Source organism: Triticum urartu, chromosome 6A (genome assembly GCF_056163025.1).
Source record: "Triticum urartu cultivar PI428250 chromosome 6A, HENAU_Tu73, whole genome shotgun sequence".
NCBI classification, from domain to species: domain Eukaryota; kingdom Viridiplantae; phylum Streptophyta; class Magnoliopsida; order Poales; family Poaceae; genus Triticum; species Triticum urartu.
Genome location: NC_141878.1, coordinates 5,249,877 through 5,263,205, shown reverse-complemented (window position 1 = coordinate 5,263,205; position 13,329 = coordinate 5,249,877). Strand labels below are relative to the sequence as shown.

At 43.3% G+C, this 13,329-nt stretch overlaps 1 protein-coding gene across 1 annotated transcript; it reads left to right on the top strand.

Moving 5' to 3' along the window:
- The first annotated feature begins 7,695 nt into the window (after window positions 1-7,695).
- On the top strand, window positions 7,696-8,205 carry LOC147963005 (protein FAR1-RELATED SEQUENCE 5-like). The gene is made up of 2 exons (XM_087529437.1): window positions 7,696-7,947; window positions 8,041-8,205. Exons 1-2 carry the CDS (start codon window positions 7,696-7,698, stop codon window positions 8,203-8,205), a joined length of 417 nt encoding a protein of 138 aa, XP_087385563.1.
- Window positions 8,206-13,329: the final 5,124 nt, after the last annotated feature.

The following is a 13,329-nucleotide window of genomic DNA, read 5'->3' as shown; positions in this document are numbered from 1 at the left end:
AACTTGAATCACTATGTTCATTATACATGTTGTCAATCAATTTTACTTGTTGAAGGATAATTATAACTACCCTAATGAGACAAGAGAGCTTTCACGAGACATGATCCAAATGAGTATTAGCAAAAGAAAAATGGAGAGTATTAGAAGCAGAAATATTTCAATTGTTATAAGAGGTCTTTAGCGCTGAAAATATAGTACATGTCTAATAGTTGCTTCAACTTTGATATTCTTCAACAAATGTTTTTCTTCACAGGTCAAAAGAGCTTTTGGAACAACCAGCCACGAAACAGTTTGGTATACTACATTTTTTGAATTTCATCAGATATAATTTCATTGTGCACTTATATACACAAAAGCTGTTTGTTTGTCAACCAACTTTGCAGAGTTATTGAGGACGCTGAGCAGAAATGACGGGATGCGGAAATATATTAGTTCCTGCCTGCAGCTTACGAATAGACTCCAACTACTTAGCCAATAGGATATTTTTCTTGATATACTTCCAACTTCATCTCCATGGATGTTTGGTCCATTTGTGATATGTTAATTTGACGTGATATAATACAAGTATTGGTCTGCTACTTTCAACTATGTGATGTTATGTTGTACCAATCTTGCTGAATGCTGATTGTGAGAATATCGTTACATATGAAATGGAGGACGTAGATTCTAGCATTGTCTTCATAGACCATGTGTGTGGGTGAATAAAACTCGAATTAACCTTTTCAAGCAAATTCGAAATTCCCAGGGGAGTTAAAAGGACATTTTGTGCATCTAGAGACGTTTATAGCATCCCTATAGAACGTCCCAATATCAGTATAGACGTGGTGTAAGGTGTGTATAACAAGGCGTTTCTTCATACGTAGACGCGAACTGAACGTCCCTATAAAACGTCTCATATCGTGTAAACACGCTTGGCAAGCGTCTTTATGTCACTTGACATGGTCCGTGAGGAGACACTCCAAGGACGCTTTTTCAAAGCGACTCTACATTCAATTAGAGATGAAATAACGCGTCTCTAGTCTACAAAACATACGTCTCTACATGCAAATTTTGTTGTAGTGGAGAAACATATTCTTGGTTCTTTTCAGGTATTTCAGGATGTTCTTGACCGCTGTCCAGTGATCCACTCCTGGATTACTTTGGTACCTCCCTGCTAAATTTATAGCAAGGCAGACATCAGGTCTGGTACACAGCATTGCATACATGATAGAGCCTATGGCTGACGCATAGGGAACATCTTTCATCTTCTCTCTATCTTCTGCAGTGGTCGGGCATTGAGTCTTACTCAACTTCACACCTTGTAACACAGGCAAGAACCCTTTCTTTGCTTGATCCATTTTGAACTTCTTCAAAACTTTGTCAAGGTATGTGCTTTGTGAAAGTCCAATTAAGCGTCTTGATCTATCTCTATAGATCTTGATGCCCAATATGTAAGCAGCTTCACCGACGTCCTTCATTGAAAAACTCTTATTCGAGTATCCCTTTATGCTATCCAGAAATTCTATATCATTTCCAATTAGCAATATGCCATCCACATATAATATCAGAAATGCTACATAGCTCCCACTCACTTTCTTGTAAATACAGGCTTCTCCAAAAGTTTGTATAAAACCAAATGCTTTGATCACACTATCAAAACGTTTATTCCAACTCCGAGAGGCTTGCACCAGTCCATAAATGGATCGCTGGATCTTGCACACTTTGTTAGCTCCCTTTGGATCGACAAAACCTTCTGGTTGCATCATATACAACTCTTCTTCTAGAAATCCATTCAGGATTGCAGTTTTGACATCCATTTGCTAAATTTCATAATCATAAAATGCGGCAATTTCTAACATGATTCGGACAGACTTAAGCATCGCTACGGGTGAGAAAGTCTCATCGTAGTTAATCCCTTGAACTTGTCGAAAACCTTTTGCAACAAGTCGAGCTTTATAAACAGTAACATTACTGTCAGCGTCAGTCTTCTTCTTGAAGATCCATTTATTCTCAATTGGTTGCCGATCATCGGGCAAGTCAACCAAAGTCCACACTTTGTTCTCATACATGGACCCCATCTCAGATTTCATGGCCTCAAGCCATTTTGCGGAATTTGGGCTCACCATCGCTTCTACATAGTTTGTAGGTTCATCATGGTCTAGTAACATGACATCCACAACAGGATTACCGTACCACTCTGGTGTGGATCTTACTCTGGTTGATCTACGAGGTTCGGTAGTACCTTGATCCGAAGTTTCACGATCATCATCATTAGCTTCCTCACTAATTGGTGTAGGTGCCACAGAAACCGGTTTCTGTGATGAACTACTTTCCAATAAGGGAGCAGGTACAGTTACCTCATCAAGTTCTACTTTCCTCCCACTCACTTCTTTCGGGAGAAACTCCTTCTCCAAAAAGATTCCAAATTTAGCAACAAAGGTCTTGCCTTCGGATCTGTGTTAGAAGGTGTACCCAATAGTCTCTTTTGAGTATCCTATGAAGACACATTTCTCCGATTTGGGTTCGAGCTTATCAGGTCGAAGCTTTTTCACATAAGCATCGCAGCCCCAAACTTTAAGAAACGACAACTTTGGTTTCTTGCCGAACCACAATTCATAAGGCGTCATCTCAACGGATTTTGATGGTGCCCTATTTAACGTGAATGCAGCCGTCTCTTAAGCATAACCCCAAAATGATAGCGGTAAATCAGTAAGAGACATCATAGATCACACCATATCTAGTAAAGTACGATTAGGACGTTCGGACACACCATTACGCTATGGTGTTCCGGGTGGCGTGAGTTGCGAAACTATTCCGCATTGTTTTAAATGTAGACCAAACTTGTAACTCAAATATTCTCCTCCACAATCAGATCGTAGAAACTTTATTTTCTTGTTACGATGATTTTCAACTTCACTCTGAAATTCTTTGAACTTTTCAAATGTTTCAAACTTATGTTTCATTAAGTAGATATACCCATATCTGCTTAAATCATCTGTGAAGGTGAGAAAATAACGATACCCGCCGTGAGCCTCAACATTCATTGGACCACATACATCTGTATGTTTGATTTCCAACAAATCTGTTGCTCGCTCCAGAGTTTCAGAGAACGACGTTTTAGTCATCTTGCCCATGAGGCATGGTTCGCAAGTACCAAGTGATTCATAATCAAGTGGTTCTAAAAGTCCATCAGTATGGAGTTTCTTCATGCGCTTTACACCGATATGACCTAAACGGCAGTGCCACAAATAAGTTGCCCTATCATTATCAACTCTGCATCTTTTGGCTTCAATATTATGAATATGTGTATCACTACTATCGAGATTCAACAAAAATAGACCACTCTTTAAGGGTGCATGACCATAAAAGATATTACTCATATAAATAGAACAACCATTATTCTCTGATTTAAATGAATAACCGTCTCGCATCAAACAAGATCCAGATATAATGTTCATGCTCAACGCTGGCACCAAATAACAATTATTCAGGTCTAAAACTAATCCCGAAGGTAGATGTAGAGGTAGCGTGTCGACTGCGATCACATCGACTTTGGAACCATTTCCCACGCGCATCGTCACCTCGTCCTTAGCCAATCTTCGCTTAATCCATAGCCCCTGTTTCGAGTTGCAAATATTAGCAACATAACCAGTATCAAATACCTAGGTGCTACTGCGAGCATTAGTAAGGTACACATGTATATCACATATACCTTTGTTCACCTTGCCATCCTTCTTATCCGCCAAATACTTGGGGCAGTTCCGCTTCCAGTGACCAGTCTGCTTGCAGCAGAAGCAATCAATCTCAGGCTTAGGTCCAGACTTGGGTTTCTTCTCCTGAGCAGCAACTTGTTTGCTGTTCTTCTTGAAGTTCCCCTTCTTCTTCCCTTTGCCCTTTTTCTTGAAACTGGTGGTCTTGTTGACCATCAACACTTGATGCTCCTTCTTGATTTCTACCTCCACAGCCTTTAGCATTGCGAAGAGCTCGGGAATCGTCTCATCCATCCCTTGCATGTTATAGTTCATCACGAAGCTCTTGTAGCTTGGTGGCAGTGATTGAAGAATTCTGTCAATGACACTATTAGTTGAATCAAGTGATTGTTACTCCCAGTTGAATCAAGTGTTTGTTACACCCAGATATTCTGAGTATATGCTCACTGACAGAACTATTCTCCTCCATCTTGCAGCTATAGAACTTATTGGAGACTTCATATCTCTCAATCTGGGCATTTGCTTGAAATATTAACTTCAACTCCTGGAACATCTCATATGCTCCATGACGTTCAAAACATCGTTGAAGTCCCGGTTCTAAGACATAAAGCATGGCACACTGAACTATCGAGTAGTCATCAGCTTTGCTCTGCCAGACGTTCATAACATCTGGTGTTGCTCCTGCAGCAGGTTTGGCACCTAGCGGTGCTTCCAGGGCGTAATTCTTCTATGCAGCAATGAGGATAATCCTCAAGTTACGGACCTGGTCCGTGTAATTGCTACCATCATCTTTCAACTTTGCTTTCTCAAGGAACACATTAAAATTCAACGGAACAACAACATGGGCCATCTATCTACAACAACATAGACAAGCAAGATACTATCAGGTACTAAGTTCATGATAAATTGAAGCTTAATTAATCATATTACTTAAGAACTCCCACTTAGATAGACATCCCTCTAATCCTCTAAGTGATCACGTGATCCATATCAACTAAACCATCTCCGATCATCACGTGAGATGGAGTAGTTTCAATGATGAACATCACTATGTTGATCATATCTACTGTATGATTCACGCTCGACCTTTCGGTCTCCGTGTTCCGAGGCCATACCTGTTATATGCTTGGCTCGTCAAGTTTAACCTGAGTATTCCGCGTGTGCAACTGTTTTGCACCTGTTGTATTTGAACGTAGAGCCTATCACACCTAATCATCACGTGGTGTCTCAGCACGAAGAACTTTCGCAACGGTGCATACTCAGGGAGAACACTTATACCTTGATAATTTGGTGAGAGATCATCTTATAATGCTACCGTCAATAAAAGCAAGATAAGATGCATAAAAAGATAAACATCACATGCAATCAATATAAGTGATATGATATGGCCATCATCATCTTGTGCTTGTGATCTCCATCTTTGAAGCACCGTCATGATCACCATTGCCACCGGTGCGACACCTTGATCTCCATCGTAGCATTGTTGTCGTCTCGCCAATTTATGCTTCTACGACTATCGCTACCGCTTAGTGATAAAGTAAAGCATTACAGGGCGATTGCATTGCATACAATAAAGGGACAACCATATGGCTCCTGCCAGTTGCCGATAACTTGGTTACAAAACATGATCATCTCATACAATAAAATTTAGCATCATGCCTTGACCATCTCACATCACAACATGCCCCGCAAAAACAAGTTAGACATCCTCTACTTTGTTGTTGCAAGTTTTACGTAGCTGCTACGGGCTGAGCAAGAACCGTTCTTACCTACGCATCAAAACCACAATGATAGTTTGTCAAGTTAGTGATGTTTTAACCTTCTCAAGGACCGGGCGTAGCCACACTCGGTTCAACTAAAGTTGGAGAAACTGATACCCGCCAGCCACCTGTGTGCAAAGCACGTCGGTAGAACCAGTCTCGCGTAAGCGTACATGTAATGTCGGTCCGGGCCACTTCATCCAACAATACCACTGAACCAAAGTGCGACATGCTGGTAAGCAGTATGACTTGTATCACCCACAACCCACTTGTGTTCTACTCGTGCACGTAACATCAACGCATAAAACCAGGCTTGGATGGCACTGTTGGGGAACGTAGTAATTTCAAAAAAATTCCTACGCACACACAGGATCATGGTGATGCATAGCAACGAGAGGGGAGAGTGTGTCCACGTACCCTCGTAGACCGAAAGCGGAAGCGTTAGCACAACGCGGTTGATGTAGTCGTATGTCTTCATGATCCGACCGATCCAAGTACCGAACGTACGGCACCTCCGAGTTCAGCACACGTTCAGCTCGATGACGTCCCTCGAACTCCGATCCAGCCGAGCTTTGAGGGAGAGTTCCGTCAGCACGACGGCGTGGTGACGACGATGATGTTCTACCGCCGCAGGGCTTCTCCTAAGCACCGCTACGATATTATCGAGGTGGACTATGGTGGAGGGGGGCACCGCACACGGCTAAGAGATCAAGAGATCAATTGTTGTGTCTATGGGGTGCCCCTGCCCCCGTATATAAAGGAGCAAGGGGGGAGAGGCGGCCGGCCAGGAGGGCGCACGCCAGGAGGAGTCCTACTCCCACCGGGAGTAGGACTCCCTCCCTTCCTTGTTGGATTAGTAGAAGGGGGAAGGAGGAGGGAGAGGAAGGAAAGGGGGGCGCCGCCCCCCTCCTTGTCCAATTCGGACTAGAGGGGGAGGGGGCGCGTGGCCTGCCCTGGCCGCCCCTCCTCTTCTCCACTAAGGCCCATGTAGGCCCATTAAACCCCCGGGGGGGTTCCGGTAACCCCCCCGGTACTCCGGTATATATCTGATAACCCCCGGAACCATTCCGGTGTCCGAATATAGTCGTCCAATATATTAATGTTCATGTATCGATCATTTCGAGACCCCTCGTCATGTCTGCGATCACATCCGGGACTCCAAACTATCTTCGGTACATCAAAACACATAAACTCATAATATAGCCGTCATCAAACTTTAAGCGTGAGCACCCTACGGGTTTGAGAACTATGTAGACATGACCGAGACACGTCTTCGGTCAATAACCAATAGCGGAACCTGGAGGCTCATATTGGCTCCCACATATTCTATGAAGATCTTTATCGGTCAAACCGCATAACAACATACGTTGTTCCCTTTGTCATCGGTATGTTACTTGCCCGAGATTCGATCATCGGTATCTCAATACCTAGTTCAATCTCATTACCGGCAAGTCTCTTTACTCGTTCCGTAATGCATCATCCCGCAACTAACTCATTAGTTGCAATGCTTGCAAGGCTTAAGTGATGTGCATTACCGAGTGGGCCCAGAGATACCTCTCCGACAATCGGAGTGACAAATCCTAATCTCGAAATACGCCAACCCAACAAGTACCTTTGGAGACACCTTTAGAGCACCTTTATAATCACCCAGTTACATTGTGATGTTTGATAGCAAACCAAGTGTTCCTCGGGTAAACGGGAGTTGCATAATCTCATAGTCATAGGAACATGTATAAGTCATGAAGAAAGCAATAACACAATACTAAACGATCATGTGCTAAGCTAACGGAATGGGTCAAGTCAATCACATCATTCTCCTAATGATGTGATCCCGTTAATCAATTGAAAACTCATGTCAATGGCTAGGAAATATAATCATCTTTGATCAACGAGCTAGTCAAGTAGAGGCATACTAGTGACACTTTGTTTGTCTATGTATTCACACAAGTATTATGTTTCCGGTTAATACAATTCTAGCATGAATAATAAACATTTATCATGATATAAGGAAATAAATAATAACTTTATTATTGCCTCTAGGGCATATTTCCTTCAAGAAGAGCCTACAAACATTTCCGAAATTGCATTTCGTTCGACGCGACATATCTCACTAATATGTACAAGATGCCATGCACTCCATTCATAGGAATAAATAACCACAATCAGTTATTGCAGTTCGGATGCGGGCTCGTTGGAACGAAGACACAGATGGGTACACTTGGCTGTTCAAAACCTTCTTGGAGTGCATGGGTGGACTTGCTCCGATGAACATAATAACAGACCAGGATTTTAGCATGCGTGCAGGCATAGAGGAGGTCTTTACGTTGGCAGTGCACATGCACTGCAGGTGGCACATTATGAAGAAGGCTGAGGAGACGCTAGGACCGTTCTTTGCTGACTGTCCAGAGCTGCACAAGGCATTCGAGCTGCGCGTGAACCACAGCTTGACGGTGGAGGAGTTTGAATGGAGCTGGATGGCTATGATCGAAACATATCAAGTCTAAGACAACGAGACGCTTGCTAGCCTGTGGGAGAAGCGAATGTACTGGGTGCCGACCTACTTCATGCAGTGCTTCTTCCCATTTCTGCAGACTAGGCAGCGCAGCGAGGGGTTCAATGTTGTTCTGAAGCGGTACGTGAGCCCTGTCAACTCATTGCAGCAGTTTGCCAAGCAATACACAGCTTTGCAACAAAAATACTGGGATCTGAGCTACCGCAAGAAGCAAACACCGTGCTCAAGCAGCCTAAATTGCTAACATATTTACCAATGGAGAGGCAGATGAGCAAGACATATACCAACAAGATTTTTAACAAGTAAGTCAGTTGTGTTACCGTCTTATTTGCACAAGCATGAAGGTAGTAGGTGCCATATAGAATGCAATGCCGTTGCCAACTTTTTTGAAATGCTGATATATTGAAAGTAGCCAGTGAGTACAGGGTAATCATGATATGTAGTTGCCATGTTTAATGAACTGTAGTTGCCGTGTGAAGTCAACTACAGTTGCCATGTTTATTGAACTGTAGTTGCCATGATTAATGAACTGTAGTTGCCATGTGAAATCAACTATAGTTGCCATGTTTAATGAACTGTAGTTCCATTTGCCATGATGGTATGGAATGCACTTGCCAATTAAAATGTTATGCATTTGCCATGTGAAAATATCATGCAGTTGCCATATGGAAACAAACAACAAAAGAACAGATGTGGGCAAAAAATCAGGATTCCCATACCATCATTCATTTTAGATGCCTTTCCTACGTTACAGCCTACATCAACATAAGGTGCTACAAACATCATATAAGAGTTTAACAAAACCACAAAAAACTTGCAGATTCCAGGAAGAAATAAAGCGTGCCAGCATGTACACGACTTACCAGGTGGACGAACATACGTTCAAGGTGTGTTCTCTCTTGGGCATGTCGGATTCAGAACCTGAATACTCAGACAAAGGAAGGAACTACTTTGTGAAGGCCTCGATAAGCGAAGGCGAATACTACTGCCAATGCTGCAAATTCGAACGGGACGGGATTGTGTGCTGTCACGTACTAAAAGTAATGGACATGAACGGGGTGACACGAATGCCCCACCATTTCATATGGCGGTGATGGACTTGGGACGCTGACGACGCATTGGGGCCACAAACATCAAATGCAGTTTTGGCTGTGCATGATGAGAGACCAGAGTCAACCATGGAAGCCGTGAGGCACGTCGTGTTGACAAAGAACTATGCTGAACTAATAGATCAAGCGTGCAAGAGTGATGAGACAGCGAGGGTTGCAGAAAGACACAGGAAGGCCCTGAAAAGAGAGCTTGATGGGATAAAGAAGAGGAAAGCTGAGGAAGCCTTACACAGGTTCCCCCGCACCTCAAGTGTTCCTTCGTCCACGGGGCCATCATCTGATAACTTGAAGGTAGGATCTGGAACAGCAAGCACACAAACCCAGGTCAGGAACCCACCCCGTTCCATCACAAAGGGGCGTCCAAAAGAGATAAGATACAAATCGGGATTGAAGATTCAAGCAAAACACAAGAAAACAAAGAAAGGGACGGGCAATCCATAAGCAACATTGGAGCACTGTGACTTGGTTGTTGGTGACATTTTTTGTAAGGTAGATGTTCTAAATTTTTAAAAATGGGAGAATGACTCTTGAGGGGCATCAAAATTTGAAGGAAAATGCCATGAATGAATGACTATAGTTGCCACGTGTGTGGTACTGAATTTGCCATGTTATTTCTACTGAATCTGCCATGCCTTTTCTACTGAATCTGCCATGTTAGTTCTACTGAATATGCCATGTTATTTATACTGAGTCTGCCATCGCGTAGATTTCTATGTTCAGTCAACGCATTTTAGTCCACACATATTGTATTTTGTGCAAACTATGGAAAACAAGTTGAAACAATCACGTGCAAAACCGCAAGGTTATGGCTACGTACGAACTACCATGCTAGTCGATACAGTTAGCAATGCAAAAAACCCAAAAATCCAAATGAAAAAGAACGATAACTTTCACTAACCATGTCTGATCAACTACATTTGCCATGTTTTCAAACATCATAGACACATTCAAAACACCAAACTGGTAATACCAACCACGAACGCATAATAATACTGAAAAACATAAACGTATCTGCTGTCACACCTAAGTAGGTTCACATCCACGCATATATTACAGAATATTCAAATGTCGCTCACATGCCACCAGTATATACTAGGCTACGGGAAGATGCAGTCATAACATAGTACACGGACATAGTTTTGAAAGAACAAGGTAATACCTTACATTCCTCGGCAATAGAATGTAAGGTAGGCGTTCGGTATGGAGCACCACGCGATCACTTGTACTTCTTGGTGGCTTTCTTGACAGCTTCCTCTATGAACTCTCGTGCATTGGACCGCATGTTGAAATCTTCATTCATCAACCAGTTCCATGTGTAAATTTTGCGGAGCTCGACGACCATTGCAGCTGTGACGACAAGGACCCGTCGATCTTCCCACTTTGCAAGGTATTCCAACGTGTAAAAACAACAGTCATGCCTATAAAAGAAAAGAATCAGGTGAACTCAAGAGAACAGAGAAAATCATAAACTTCAATGCAGAGGTGACAAGAGGGTTAGCATTGGTGTAGAGGACACATGAAAAAAGATAGTTATTACCGGTTTCCTTGCTTCGTAGTCGCGACGTACTTGATTGGAAAATGTCTGATCTGGACCTTTGAGTTTTCGTAGTGATGGTTCCATGTCTCTTTGAGGTTGTTGATGAAGTATTCAACATGCGTAGTAAGGTCTTCATCAGCTTCTGAACGCATTGAATCAAACACCTCAAACCATGGTTCTTCAGGTCAAGGCAAATCGCGTAGTGGTGACCACACTTGTCATGTGGGTCCTGTGGTGCAAGCTACTGGAATATGGGGAACAGGACCTGCAAGTAAAATAAAGGAAAGAAAAAGCAGAGTTCACATCAAGAACATAAATGATGTAGTTGGAAAAAATGATGTGTAAAGATATCTCCGGTTGCACTAAGAGGCACATGAATGACATAAAGCAGCAAGTGTCCAAAAGTACACCCACATAGAATGTTTAGTTGCAATGTGTAATTAAAGGAATTTGCCATCCATGTATGAACAAAGTTGCCCTGTATTTTAGTTGAAGTTGCCACATAAGTTGCATTAAGAAGCAAATCAAACTCATTTTACATGGCAGTTGTTGCCACATGAAACAGCTGTCACAAAACAGGGTGTAGCCCACATGTGAAGCATAGCTATTGGCAAAACATACCATGGGAGGAAAATTGTGCAAAAAAGGAAGGAATACTCACACATTTCTTCATTGTGAGCTTGAATTCACCATGCGCAGCAAAATGCTTCCTCAGGATTTTGTGGTGGAAGTCACCTTCCCATATTTTGCAGGTCACACTGTACTGCATGATTGTTTTGTCGAGAGACATATCCATATGCCTGTTGATGAAGTCAATCCCACATGCAACTACATTCTTCGACATTTTACCGAGTGGCCTCACAGACTCGGCAAGATCACCCAGGTCAACATACGTCGCATCGCATTGTATGATCTTGGTTCTGTCCAAACATGAGCTATATGAAAATGATATAACATGAAAGAATCATGTCTACTAAGTAAAAAAGAAATAAAACGTAAACAGAGCATCTCTAGAATAGCAGAAGGAAGAAAAGTAAAGAGGAAAGCAAATGAGGGGTTATGTGGTGTGGTCATTACGCTTTCAGCTCCTTCATGTGCTTGCTGTTGGATCTCGCATTTCCAAAGCGCTTGACAATATCGTACATCTAGTTCTGATCCTTTGTGGTCTTGACTTCTGCCTCATAGTCATCCGCGGGTGGTGCGTGAACTACCCTATGCTGCCTCACAGAACCAGGGGTGGCACTTCTAACGGTATCCTCAGATACCGACTCAGCAGGCACGTTAGAACTTGATTGCCCTGACCTCGTGAGGACCTCCTCTACAATGTTGCCTCGTCAATCTTGCAGCAAGGTTCATCGAGTGACGGCGTAATCTCCTCAGGGGTGACTGCAACGATCAAAAAAGTGGGTTAGGATACCTGGGAAATAAAACAAGTTTAGTGTGCAAAAAAGGGTGTAGAATGTGAAATGTAGGTGCAAAAAATAGGGAATTGCCATGTGGAGGCAACTCCAGTTGCCAGGTGTAGTGCACTGTAGTTGCCATGTGGCAACAAGTACAGTTGCCACGTGGGTTGAACTGCAGTTGCCATGTTGTACGAACTCCAGTTGCCATGTACTTGCCGAATGGAAAATGCAACATGGCAACAAAATGTAGGTGACATTGTGCAGCAAATCCAGTTGCCATGTCCATCAGATAACATTTGCCATCACCATTGAGAAACCAAAAAAAGCTTGGGACAAAAGTCAGACTAAAAAATGTATACAACAAAATGATAAACGCATAAAAAATGTACCTTGCACAATCGACTCTACAAACTTCACAACCTTCCTGCCCTCAGCTATTGGCTGCGCCATCATTGGGGCCATGCCTGCCGGGAAAGCAAATGCAACTGGCATAGGATCTTGCACCACTGGTTCATCTTGACTGATGCCAAGCCTAAAGCTCGGTGGGGTGAAGGCCATTGGGTGCCTCTCCTGCCTACTAGCCGGACCACGAACAACTTGCTGGGCAGAATCCAGGGGTGAAAGATCAACAAACATTTTTGCCTCATCTGTTGCAGAATCATCAGGCTTATTAGTAGGGTGGGGCGTGTTGTCAGCGGTATCAGTCGCAACTTTCTTGCCAATCTTCTTGTTTGGGCTGTAGGGGACACCAATGTTTACTAGGAGCTTAGAAGTCCGCAGATTTAAGGTGGGGTTCTCCACGGCGGGTAAAGACACAGTCTGCTCTGGACGTTCACCTCCGTCAGTCGTGCCCGACTTGCCACCTGGGTCAGTTGTACTCTGGTCTTTTGTTTTCTCCAGAACATTGCTTTTGGCAGGTGGTGGGAACAGTGTGGACGCAGACACATAACCAGAGTCATCTCTGCTGCTCCTAGCTACAGCTGGTGCGTTGGGTATGTCTGCAGATTGCTTACAGGTGGAAGACCAGCTCGCGAAATGGTCGCCTTAGCAACCTCTGGACCACCAGAAGCTGGAGCTGTTGTGCCAAGATTCTCACCTATGGATGGCATATCATTCTGAATTGTCACCCAGCCCCTTCTTTCGTGGATGCAGAAGTGCCACCACCCACGCGATTGGAATCCGTATCAGATGAGCAGGAATCTTCCTTGCTTAGGTTGATCTCGAGGGCGTCCACTTCAACACTTGTTGATCGGGTGGCATGGCTCACAGCAACATCCTTCATTGCCAGCAGAGGGGGCAATATCTAAGCAGTCCTGGCA

What these genes read in the sequence shown, in the direction of transcription:
- LOC147963005 (XM_087529437.1), top strand. Translation starts at nt 7,696, where the DNA reads ATGGGTGGACTTGCTCCGATGAACATAATAACAGACCAGGATTTTAGC. An exon ending in CTATGATCGAAACATATCAA is followed by an intron (nt 7,948 to 8,040) that starts GTCTAAGACAAC and finishes CCATTTCTGCAG; the next exon opens with ACTAGGCAGCGCAGCGAGGG.